The sequence below is a fragment of the Scyliorhinus torazame genome, chromosome 1 (assembly GCF_047496885.1).
Source record: "Scyliorhinus torazame isolate Kashiwa2021f chromosome 1, sScyTor2.1, whole genome shotgun sequence".
In the NCBI taxonomy this organism is placed as follows: domain Eukaryota; kingdom Metazoa; phylum Chordata; class Chondrichthyes; order Carcharhiniformes; family Scyliorhinidae; genus Scyliorhinus; species Scyliorhinus torazame.
This window is the reverse complement of record NC_092707.1, coordinates 384,028,201-384,041,155: the sequence shown is the minus strand read 5'-3', so window position 1 is coordinate 384,041,155 and position 12,955 is coordinate 384,028,201. Positions and strand designations below refer to the sequence as shown.

Sequence of the window (12,955 nt, the reverse complement as noted above, 5' to 3'; positions counted from 1 at the left end):
TATTACAGCTGCGGTTTGTAAGTATCGCAGTAGCTTTCCATCCTGTTTGAAGACTGAGAACGCCAATAGCAAATCAGGAGCCCGACTTACACTATACCCATATTTTCTTTTCCATCAAGCTGATCAGAAGTGAAAATCGGGTGAAGTGTTAAATGGGCTGTCAATTTGCTCTCAACTGTTTTGCCCATGATAGTTACTACAAAAAATGGCTATGTATTTGGAGGCCAAATCTGAATCTACTTGCAGTCTTAAGGAATTATTTTCTGTTGCTGGAGTAGTGAGTACAAACAATTACTGATACAGTGCATTCATTCATGCTAATTTTCATTTAAATAGTGTCTGCATATTTGTTTACTTTATATTTGTGTCATGCATGGTACAAAGGAAGATGGTTGTGCTGGCTGGAGGTCAATCATCTCAACTCCAGGACATCACTGCAGGAGCTCCTCAGGGTAGTGTCCTAGGCCCAACCATCTTCAGCAGCTTCATCAGTGACCTCCCTTCCATCATAAGGTCAGAAGTGGGGATGTTTGCGTATGACTGCACAATGTTCAGCACCATTCGCGACTCCTCAGGTAATGAACAATCCATGTCCAAATGCAGCAAGCCCTGGACAATATCCATGCTTGGGCAAGTGGCAAGTTACATTCGTGCCACAAAAGTGCCAGACAATCTCCATCTCCTCATACAAGAGAGGATCTAACCATTGCCCCTTGACATTCAATGGCATTACCATCGCTGAATCCCCCACAATCAACATCCTGGGGATTGCCATTGAACAGAAACTGAACTGGACTAGCCATATTAATACTGTGGCTACCAGGGCAGGTCAAAGGCTAGGAATCCTACGGCAAGTAACTCACCTCCTGACCCCCCAAAGCCTGTCCACCATCTATAAGGCGCAAGTCAGGAGTGTAATGGAATACTCTCCACTTGCCTGGATGTGTGCAGCTCCAACAACACTCGAGAAGCTCAACACCATCCAGGACAAAGCAACCCGCTTGATTGCTCCTCCTCCCACAAACATTGAAACCCTCCCACCACCGACGAACAGTGGCAGCCGTGTGTACCATCCACAGGATGCACTGCAGTAACTCACCAAGGTTCCTTAGACAGCACCGTCCAAACCCACGATCATTACCATCCAGAACGACAGGAGTAGCAGATACCTGGGAATACCACCACCTGGGGTTACCCTCCAAGTCATTCACCATCCTGACTTGGAAATATATCGCCTTTTCTTCCATGTTGCTGGGGCAACACCCTGAAACACCATCCCTAACAGCACAGTAGGTGTACCTACAACTAAAGGGCTGTTCAAAAGCGGTTCAAGAAAGCAACTCGGGATGGGCAATAAATGGTGGCTTAACCAACGACGTCTACATCCCATAAATACATTTTTTTAAATAAATTGTGACTGCTGTGTGTTTAGTCTTCTGATTGGTTTAAATATTCCAAAAAATCTCCGTTCTTTACTTCAATGTACTTCACTTTTCCTGAGTTAAGAAAATGTTGATTTGAAAACCTAATTGTTGGCATCTCCCTTTAAGTCCTTCAGGCAATGAAGGAGGATAGTGAAAGAGTGCCAAGCTTGCTGACAGATTACATTCTGAAAGGTTAGTACGGAATTACTTTTTAAATTGTTCACTGATCCGTCAATAAATAAAGTGCTGATAAATTTCATCTGTACTTTGATATTGTCTTGTTTCAGTATTGAGTTTTATTGCAATGTCCTCTAACATGCTTCAGCTAAATCTTTTATTCATACATGATTATTTCAAACAGTATGGCACAGTTTTGGCCTGTATTGAGAACTATAGTGTTTGTCAGTACAGGAAGGAGCCTAAAATATTGCCATACTGGATTTTGTGAGAACTACCAAAGAATACTTCATCTAAGATCTTGGTTGTGCATCAGCCAAATTTAAAACCAAGATCTGGTGACTATACTCACCTAGAAGGCCCTACTAAAATTAAAGACCACTGAAAGCATTCTGATAGATCACAATCTTGTATCTTAACCTAATTTTACCAGGTCAAGAAGGTAAACTAATGGTTACCTTCACAGATGTAAAACAGTCAATATGTCCATGGAAGTGTTTGGCAAATCATTTTATTTGCCAATAATTGATCAATAGTGTGATGTAAATTGCATTAAAAACTCTTGCTGTGATGCCAGCTAATATTAGCATCATGGAATTTGTGCAAAACCTGTTTGAGTACTATATTGCGTTGTGAAATGCATGCAAGCATTCCTAAATTCAGGCAGAATTTTGCATGGGGTTCCCAAGTCTTCTTTGACGGTAGTTCCGTGGTGAAACAGTCATTCCCTGGGAAACTCCTCTCAAGATATCGAGGGTAATCCGACGAATTGCTGTAGAAATTCTGGACGACTATGATTAACATATTCTGGTACTATGATATTAAGACAGCTAGGTACCTTTTTATGGGATCTCTTCTAAAATTGGGTCTTGTGCTTATTGTTGGGGCATGATGGTCGCAGATATACTGTGTATCATACTCATACTATAACTGATCTAGTAGTGTCTGATACTTACACTGGGTATTAGAATGAAAAGATGTTTCATTTTCCAGCACTGATGACCAATAAATCATGAGGCAGTACCATGCCTTTAACTTGCTAATAAAAATTGGGGTAGCCATTCAGAAGTGATTATTTGGCTATAAAGCTTGAGGGCATCAAATACATCAATTATCGCATGCTCTTCTCCTTTCCTTGCTGGTTTTATTTTCTTCCCAAACCAGAAATAATGTATTAATGGTTGTTCATGAATACAACCAAAACGTAACTAGATTACTGTCAAAGTGCAGGCTTGCAGCAGAGAAATTTTATGAAAGGGTTTTCATCCTTGTGACAGCGCTTCAAACACACATCCTTTGTCTGCATGCCACATGCATAATATGCAATATCTGGAAACAATATGGCATGTTACGAAGTAACGTTCATTGCCTATTAGCGTACAACAAAAAGCTTTGATGACTACTGATTTGCTGCAAGCAAATTTGCCATTGTAAGTTTATCTTCAGGCACTTTACATTAAAGTAACTAATTGTTAAACATGTGACAGTGAAGTTAAAGAGAAAAATGATTTTTTTAAACGAGCAGAGCAGAATGATGAATGCACTTCATAGAACATTGTACCATATAGACAAATGGATTTGTTTTCCTACTTGTTGCTCCGAACCTGTAGAAATGGGTAATTCAGTCACTGACCAGTTTTGCAATTGACTTTTGGAAATGTGGCATATATCTAATCACATAGCCAGAGTTTTCAACATCACGGTAAGGCTGGGGTGGCATTTTAATATTTAAGGAAAATGTTATACATCACCTTCAAGGCTCGTGAAGTACAATAACTCCAACGGCCACATGACTTTGGTTGGGATGTTGTGAAAATTGTATCAAAGTTTAAGAAATATAAGGCCCGTTCTTCGATACCCACCCTACCTATTCACAAGTCAAGCAAAGTGCACTCAAAGTGACCTGACTTTGAAACTGCATGTAGTTCTGGAGATTCAAACTTTCTACTTCGGCTTGACCTTCACTCAGTGAAGATATGTTCCCAAATTGAGAACAGAAATGTCCGACACTACCTGAGGTAACAGCCACCAGATTCAGGGCTGTTGACAGCTGTCTTAAGACCAGCAGTTGGAAGACCTCCAGTCCTCTTGGCCATCTTCTTGGCTCGGTAAAAAGAAAAGACATCTTCTCACTGCCTTCAGGACTTGGGCCTCAGATCTTCTCAGAGTGAAAGTGGGTACAGGAGAAAAAGGGCCCTGGGTGTATCTGCATAAATCATTGAAGGTAGTCAGTCAAGTTGAGAGAGAGGTTAATAAAGCATACAGTGTCATGGGGCACAGTGTATGTGATGAACGGTTACTGTAACACTGTACCCTTGTCATCATGTAAGGTGATGTCCCCTTTAAGACCGGGCTTGGAACCCTATGGAACTCTGTCTCCGCCCATCTGGGAGCTGTATATAAGGGTCCGCCTTGTGGGCGGAGTAGCTGTTAGCACACGTCTCGGCACCAGTCTAGTTCTTAGTTTATTAAAGCCTTCTTTACCGTTTACACTCTAAGCGTCGTTATTGAGAGTACCACCGTGTATAAGAGAAAGGAGAGTCTGTTGAACTTTTATCGGTCACTAGTTCAGCCTCAGCTAGAGCATTGTGTCCAGTTCTGGGTGCCACACTTTAAGAAAGATGTGTAAGCTTTAGAGAGAATACAGAAAAGATTCACGAGAGTGGTTCCAGGGATGAGGAACTTCAGTTATGAAGATAGATGGGAGAGTCTAGGATTGTTTTCCTTTGAGGAAACAAAGCTGAGAGGAGGCATTCAAAATCATAAGGAATCTACCTGGTTAGAGTAGGTAAGGAGAAACTATTCTCAATTATGAATGGATTGAGAATGATGGGGCACAGACTTGAAAGTAATTGGAAAAAGAAGCAAAAGTGATATGAGGAAAAACATGTTCACGCAGCGATTGTTTTAGGTTTGGAATGGCACTATCTGAGTGTAGTGGAGGGAGGTTCAATTGAAACATTCAAAGGGGAATTAGACTGTTACCTGAAAAGGAAGAATGTGCAGGGTTACGGGAGAAGGCAGCGGAATGGCACTAGCTGAGTTGCTCGTTCGGAGACTCGGTGCAGATATGCTGGGCCAAATGGCCTTCTCCTGCACCATTGCAATTCTGAGAGAGCAAACTCATTCAGGAAACCCTAGGAATTATGGGGGCTAAACAAAGGGTGTGAACCCAGAATTACAGGACCCTCCTTCCTCTTTACCTCGCCTGGCACCTGGGAAGTAACTCGAGACGTAGAATCCCTACAGTACAGAAGGAGGCCATTGGCCCATCGAGTCTGCACCGACTCTCCGAAAGAGCACCCTGCCTAGGCCGACACCCCCGCCCACCAGCCCTATCCCCCGTAACCTAACCTTCACATCCCTACACAGTGGCCAATTAACTATGGCTGATCCACCTAATCTGCGCATCTTTGGACTATGGGAGGAAACGGAGCACCTGGAGGAAACTCATGTAGACAAGGGGAGAAAGTGCAAACTCTACACAGTCATCCGAGGCCAGAATTGAACCTGGGTCCCTGGAGCTGTGAGGCAGCAGTGCTAACCACTGTGCCACCGTGCTGCCCATGACAGAGTCTAATTTCCAAGTGCTTTCCTGATTCTGGTTTTCAGTCCAATGAGCTTGTTTTAGGTCGGTTGGCTTCCTAATCCACAAATACAACAGGTTAGGGTGTAGTGAAATAGTGAGAACATGTTATCTCTATACAAACCGTCACCGAAGGCAGAAATCAAACCTGGGTCCCTGGCGCTGAGACAGCAGTGCTAACCACTGTGCTGTTGTGTACCCAAGTAAAAGCAAGGGGCGGAAAAATCACCTCCATAAAGTCGTTCAGTGAGTTTGTGGGTGCTATTCTCTCCCCCCGCTGGATGGGAGAATCGCCGGGGCGCTGCGTGAATCGCGCCATGCCATCCCGACCCCCGCACGCGATTCTCCTGCCCCCCCCCTCCCCCCCCGGAAACCAGCGATTCGCACCGGGCCGCTCGGAGAACCGGCGAGCGGCGATTCTCCGGCCGGATGGGCCAAGCAACCGCTACGATCCGACAGGTTCCCGCTGGTGACGTCCACCCCTGGTCGCTGCCGGCGGGAACACTGGGGGGGGCGGCTCCTTCACTGGGATGGCCTCCGATGGGGTATGGCCCGCGATCGGGCCCACCGATCGGCAGGCCGTCCTCTCCCCTCCTGGGCCTACCTCCTTCCGCGCGCAGCCCCAGAACACCGGCCCCATGTTGGTGAGGGGCCGCTGTGCGTTAGACGTTCCCTGCGCATGCACAAGATGGCACGGCCCAACTGCGCATGCGCAGGATTGGGCTGCCCAGCTGCGCACGCTCGGGTTGGCGCGGCGCCCATTTGGCACCGCGTAAGGACGCTGGAGCGGCATGAACCGCTCCAGCGCCGTGCTAGCCCCCTGTTGGGGCCAGAATAGGTCGTGCCCGGGCCCTGTTCACGCCATCGTGAAATGTGACGGCGTTCACGACGGCGCGAACACTTGGCCTCCATATCGGAGAATCGCCCCCCAAATACCTGGAAAGGAACATTTTAAAATCCAGTTTAGGAGTTCTTTTGAATTGTTGAAAGGATAGATAATCCAAAAGATATCTCCAAATCAAAGTGCTTCAGATGCAATTATTTGAAGGTTTTCAAAATCTCTTCAAAAAACTCACCAACCCGAATTGCTAAGATCTTATGTGAATGAATGTTCAAAAGCAAGGTTAAAGTTAAGACCAGACTAATCCATTATGGTGACAGGAAGAGTGTGATTTTCCCCAGGATGCAGATTCGAGCCTGCGGCCTGTTTAACAACCCAGCTTTGGTTGTGCCAACCCTAGCAAGCCGTCAATTTAGCAATCAGGTGGTGCAGCTTTAGAGAGTTGAGCAGCCCATGACTAGAGATAGAGTTGACATTCTGCACACATGGCCTCCCCATTGACCAACAACAATTCTGGTGCCCACTGCGGAAAGTCCAGAGCTAAACTTGTCTTCCTTTCTGGTTGAGAACAAATTGACCCTATGGAGGTATATAGCTCCAGTGGGGAATCACTTTTAAATTGATATATCATGTGTGACACTAACAAAGTCACCTAATAACAGTGATAAAGTGGATTGCAAAAACTGTTTGGTCTTTAATTCTCTTCCAGGTTTTTTTTCTTTTGTTGGTCTTTGATTTTTGCTTCTGTTGAATTTACATTTTCTTTCCTTTCCTCTGTCACCTGACTTTTCTTTGTTTTGCTCTTTCTGTTGTGCTAGCACTCGTATAAAGGCTGGATTGACTGAGGTTTGTGTATATTGTCTGAGGAACAGGGGGCTCTGGGACGTTTGATGTAACTAGTACTTGTATATTTGTGTAGTTTGTAGGAACTAGTAACCTGGTCAGTTAACATGATGCAAAAAATATTGATTATTGAGTAGTGGGTGATTATGCTCATGAAGGGATTTCATGCATGCTTATGTCCTTATCAGAGATTCTAATGAACTGCCTTTTAACCAATTCATTTTTTAATATAATGTATATCATACCTTGTGTTTCGCTCTCAGATATATTTCATCACAGCACTGCTGGTAGATAGAGATTTGTTTATTATGTAAACTTATGTAATCCATCACCTGATTTCCTTTTCTCCACAAAAAGAAGCTCTCCCTCCTCTCTCTCCCACATCTGTGGCATTGTCTGTGGATGGGATACAGAAGCATTCATGTTGTGCTGATATCTTCATAGATCTGGTAAAGATGGAGAGCCCATTTACTAAATGAAAAGTTAAGCTAGCAGTAATCAGTGAGGTTTTTTCCACTGGTAGAAAACTTCACATCCTTTATGGAAAAGCATACCTCATCTCCAAAAGATATTAGTGTGTTAACATCTGTAATAGTTGAAAGTCTCAAGTGATGTATAGGACAGCTAATTTGGGGAATTAAAGACGTATATGGACCCTGAAAGCCAAGAATGTAAAATTGCTGCAGGATAATAAACCAACCTAGAAGTAAATCAGCACATTATGTATGAGGTTTTAAGGCCCTATAGTCTTTTTAAATAATATATGGCCCTCAAGTGTGTTCTCTGTCTTCTAGGAGACCGGATGCTCTACAGTGGACATTCTGTGTTCTGTGAGATTTTTTTAATGTTCTGTTTGTGATTTTTGGTAGTGTGGCAGGACAGGTGGATAAGGTGGTAAAGAATGCTTTCCTTATTGGGTGAGGTATTGAATACAAAAGCAAAGATGCAATTGTATAAAATGCTGATTAGGTTACAGCTGGAATTGTGTATACAATTCTGGTCACCGCATTACAGGAAGGATGTAATTGCTCTGGAGAGAGTACAGTGGATATTTTACAAGAATGTTGCTAGAACTTGACAATTGCAGCTGTGAAGAGAGACTGGATAGCATAGGGTTGTTCTCCTTAGAATAAAGGAAGCTGAAAGTAACCCAATTGAGGTGTACAAAATTGTGAGGGGCTGAGACAGGGTAGGCAAGAAAGACTTGTTTCTCCGAGCTGAGGGGTCACTTAGCAGGGGGCAGAGAGTTGCAGAAGGATTAGAGGGGACATGAGGAAAAACCTTCACACCCAGAGGATTGTGGGCATCTGGAATTCACTGCTCGAATTAGTGGTTGAGGCAGAGATGCTCAATTCAATTAAAAGGTACCTAAATCTGCACCTGAAGTGCTGTAACCTGCAAGGCTAAAGACCAGGTACATGAAAGTGGGATTAAAATTAACAGCTCGTTCCTATTTTTTGGCCAGAGCAGATATGTTGGGCTGAATGGCCTCTTTCTGACCATTTCTGTGGTTCTGCCTTGGTGTTTTTAGAGATTGTGAGCTAGAAATGTATTCACATCACACTACTTATAACATTATTCTTGAAGAATGCGAGCAGGTAGTTCGTAGCGGTATTATGCAAATAAATATATCCCTTGCAATTGTGTGGAGGGTAAAAACGTTTGTGATTACAATGTTTTTTTTTAGCACTTTCAACTTTTACATCAGGTTTAATATTAGATAGGAAACCTTCCCACCGAAAAAAAAACCTATAACATCCTGGAAAAAGCAAAACCAGCTTTCTCACACCCATTCTTTCATAGCACCCCTGCAGCACGCTTGTTGATGGTGGCATGTTTCAATGGCCCACCATTGGAGAACCCGCCACTGTCAGTTGGATCTCCCATTGAATCCACCCCCCACCGTCGGGAAACCCGCAGCAGGGGTGTGCCATCAGCAGGAACGGAAGGAAATATTGGCCTTGGATTGGGTACAATGCAGATTCAGCCGAATGATATTGGGGTTTAAAAGGGTTAAATTATGATGACAGATTGCAAAAAAATTATTTGTATTGCGTTGCGTATAGAAGGTTTAGAATTATAAAATAAAACTGAGTAAATCCAGAACAAGAGGGTATACTTAAAATTAGAGCTAGGTCATTTCGGAGTGAAATAAGGAAGCATTTTTTTCCACACAAGGGACTAGGAATCTGGAATTCTTGTATTTCCATCCCCATAACATCCACCCCAACACACACCACCTTACTGCTCACCTGCCTTGGAGGAGAACTTGCAAGGGGTGGTGTTCCCTTAAACCTGATGCCCTTCTTCAAGATGGTAGAGGTCAACAGATTTAGAGGGTGCTGTTGATGGAGCCTTGGTGAGGTGCTGCAGTGCATCTTGTAGATGGTACACACGGCTGCTGCTGGGTATCAGCAGTGGAGGGAGTGGGCATTGAAAGTGGTGGATAGGGTACCAATCAAGCAGGTTCTACACTCATTCAGACAAATGGCGAGTATTCCATCATATCCTAGTGCCATGAAGATGCTGGATAGGCTTTGGGGAGTCGAGAGTGAGTTACTCACTGCAGAATTCTCAACTTCTGACCTGCTCTTGTAGCCATCATAGCTGGCCTAGTTAGATTTCTGGTCAGCGATGACCCAAGATATTCAGCAATACAATACTGTTGGTTGTCAAGGGTGAGATTAGAATTGTGGGGTTATGTTTATCAGGATAGGATCTCCTCTCTTGAAAAGGTAAGGCTAAGGGATGGCCTAATGTTGATCTTTAAAATTATGGAAGGTTTTGATGGAATTGACAGTGAACTTGTTTCCACTTATGAGGAAGTGAAATGCTACAGGTCATCAATATGATGGTCAAAGAAATCAAATAGGAAGTTCAGAAGTAATCTCTTTCCCAAAGACAGTGGTGAGAAAGTGGAACTCGCTACCATGTAGGGTAGCTAAGGTGAATGGTATATACTTAATGGCATGGTAAATGGTTGTTAATAGTATGTGTGGATGTATTAAAGGGGAAGCTAGATAAACATATGAGGAAGAAAGAACTAGAGAGTTATGCTGACAGAGTTGGTTGAGGAACAATGAAGGATGTTCGAGTGGAGCATGAACAATGGATTGGTTGGTTCAAATAGTGTGTTTCATAGTTCATAGAATTTACAGTGCAGAAGGAGGCGATTCAGCACATCGAGTCTGCACCGGCTCTTGGAAAGAGCATCCTACTTAAGCCACATCTCCACCCTGTCCCCGTAACCCAGCAACCCCATCTAACCTAAGGGCAATTTATCATGACAAATCCACCTAACCTGCACTTCTTTGGACTGTGGGAGGAAACCGGAGCACCCGGAGGAAACCCACGCGCACACTGGGAGAACGTGCACACTCCGCACAGACAGTGACCCAAGCGGGAATGAAACCTGGGACCCTGGTGTTGTGAGGCCATAGTGCTAACCACTATGCTACTGTGTTGCCCATTTCAGTGCTGTAATTTCCAATTCTACCTGGATGCTAATAAATGTGTTTTGTTTCTTTTTGTAGTGCTCTGCCCGACTTAAAGTCAGCACTCTTCCTTCGTACCAGAGGGGCATGAAGATTGCATTCTGCTGACTCCCATGAAGAGAAAAACACCTTTATTTTCCCATGCTTCCCAGTATACTAATTTCTCTTATCCTAGAATGTCTTGCTTAGCTTGTCTTTATTTTATCTCATTAGTCCTATGAGAGTAGTTTTATTGCATGGCAGTGAAAATTTCTCCCTCCCCACCCTGGACATTGTAACAACAGTGTTAGACAACCTGCCTGCAGGTTCAAGTGTTACCACCATGCCCCTGTGTAAACCCAGCTGGTTGTTTTTACCAGAGCGTAGAACAAGAGAACAGCTGTACAGTTTTAGCCATGAGTATTGTATTAGCAACGTAATATCTATTTTTACAATGTGTAGGATCTAGAGAAGTTAACTTTTTATCATTAAGGGAAACTGTTCAAACAACAGTGGATGTAAATAGGCTCAAGAGTTTTAACCAAACCCATAAAGCAGCAAACCTGCATTTTATTATTTATTCCAATGACGATAATTTTCAAAAAGGGAACAAATAGTTGAACTGCACTACTGAGGCAACCCGTCACAGCATGGCTCCTGAATTACAGTGCTCACTAATAGCCCTTCTTGGGGCTTTTTAATGAATGGCAGGTTTGAAAATGTAAAAAGCACCCAAGTTGCTGCTGATCGCAAACAACTAAAATTCTGTAAATCGTGTGATCTGGTTCTGAACATCCTCCCACAGTTGGGATTTGAGACGTGTTGTATTAAGGGAGGAGCTCATCTGCCAATAGATTTGCTTTTTCTGCCACACAACTCTAGTCAGATTGAAGAGAGCAAAATTTTATTAAAGAATTACACTTATTGGTTACAAAAGCTGAAATCCACCTGGTCCTCCCTCTCCCTCTCCCCTCCTCCAACAATTTATCTCTTACTTGGGTATTTTTAAAATATATTTTCATAGCAATGTGACCACAATGCTATAGATATTGGCCTCCATTGTGTTTTTGTTGTGTCTTGAAAAGGATCTTTTGGAAGTTCATTTTTATTTGAGGAGAGTACCAAATAGTTTTGGGTGTTAAATGAAAGCTTGAGGTGGGCCAACAAAGTCAGGGAGGCTGATCCTGAAATAAAATTGAGCATTAATTGGCTGCACCATCTTTGTGTTTACTACACGAAAAAGAAGCGAGTTTGATTTGTGAATTGTGCCAGCTGAATCAGGACACTACTCAACCCGAACTGGACCCAGCTAGCAGGCTTCTGTTTGATGGATCATACTGTCGAATGTTTTGTATTCATCCTGTGTGCCTCAGTTCATCAAAACATACTGATTTATGGTAATCATGTGCAATGAATGTTAATAGGTTTATCATTAGCGGTCTAGTTAAATTATATATTTCTTAATGGTAGACGTAAGAGGATATTATTGTGAATGTGTTTAGCCCATATGTAAATTAAAGGCAGCATGCTAACCACAATTGTAAACTGTGTATGTACTGTGGTTTCAGTTTTATGTAATAATAGGATTTTTTTTAAAGTACTGATTGTACTTCTTTTCTCATTTGGTCCTCTTTTCTTTGCCTTTCACTGCCAAAATTACCAACAAAAACTATCAAACTAAACCCCTAAATGTGACTGAGAATCAGTTGACACTATATTGAACCCCAGTGCATGCAGCAGTTTTGAAGTGAAAGTCCAGCTTTGATACAATTGCTTGCAAGTTACTGATGGCTCCAGTAAAGTGGCTGCTGTGTAGGATGCAGAGCCTTGTCGTTGTAATGTACCATCACATGAGATTTACAGAATGGAGGAAAGTAGACCTGGACAAAGCACACTAGTTAAAAGCTGGTAATGTGGCATTACTAGAGCTGCATGAGCAATTATTCTGAAACTATGCTGAAACATATCACCTTTGAACAGTACCTGCAGAGTCTACTGAATCAAGCATGCCTGTATATACACATGCTGTAATAATCCTGTAACTTGGTATGGTTTTCTTTTTAGTTGTGAAAGAACTGACCTCGTGGCAACATTTGTTTTGTTAATTCTCATGTAGAATATCAATATTTTTTAAGTGGCAGTAGTCTTAATTTATTATTCCTGTATCTTTGGCAGCTTGTAAAGTTTGTGGCAGTAATTTTATTTCATAATGCAACTCTTTGAGAACAAATAAACTTGATTTACACATTTTGGAGTGTGGATGGAATGTGTATTTTAGAGTTTTGATCAATGCAAAGAATGTTGAGGTTCGCTGCGTCACGATAATAGGCTGATTATGGTAGTAGGCGCCAATGTTAGATACAATACGCTACACTCTGTTCTTCATGGGGTCACCTGACCTGGGGGGTCAAAAGACAGATAGCACGTGTCAGAGAAGATCGTAATAAGGCAGGTTATATTCACAACCACCTTATTTTGTTCTAACAGAAACTAGTCTGAAGTGGTTTTTGTTTTTTGAAAAAAGGAAAATCTCATGATAAAATGGTGATTGTAGTAGTGCACACAAATATTAGATAAAATATGGTACATCACTGCACTGAGGACCCGGGTT

General features: G+C 42.7%; 1 protein-coding gene across 3 annotated transcripts in view; it reads left to right on the top strand.

The window, feature by feature from the left end:
• Positions 1 to 12,593, top strand: part of LOC140427026 (fasciculation and elongation protein zeta-2-like) — a 208,672-nt gene extending 196,079 nt beyond the window's left edge. For 2 of the 3 annotated variants that reach the window (XM_072512443.1, XM_072512461.1), the window contains 2 exons: positions 1,551 to 1,616; positions 10,405 to 12,593. In XM_072512443.1, coding sequence (XP_072368544.1) covers positions 1,551 to 1,616; positions 10,405 to 10,421 — 83 coding nt within the window. In that variant the 3' untranslated portion in view covers positions 10,422 to 12,593. Of the gene's footprint in view, positions 1 to 1,550; positions 1,617 to 6,846; positions 6,875 to 10,404 lie in introns of all 3 variants that reach the window. The other variant, XM_072512452.1, reaches the window with a different exon arrangement.
• The last annotated feature ends 362 nt before the right edge of the window (positions 12,594 to 12,955 follow it).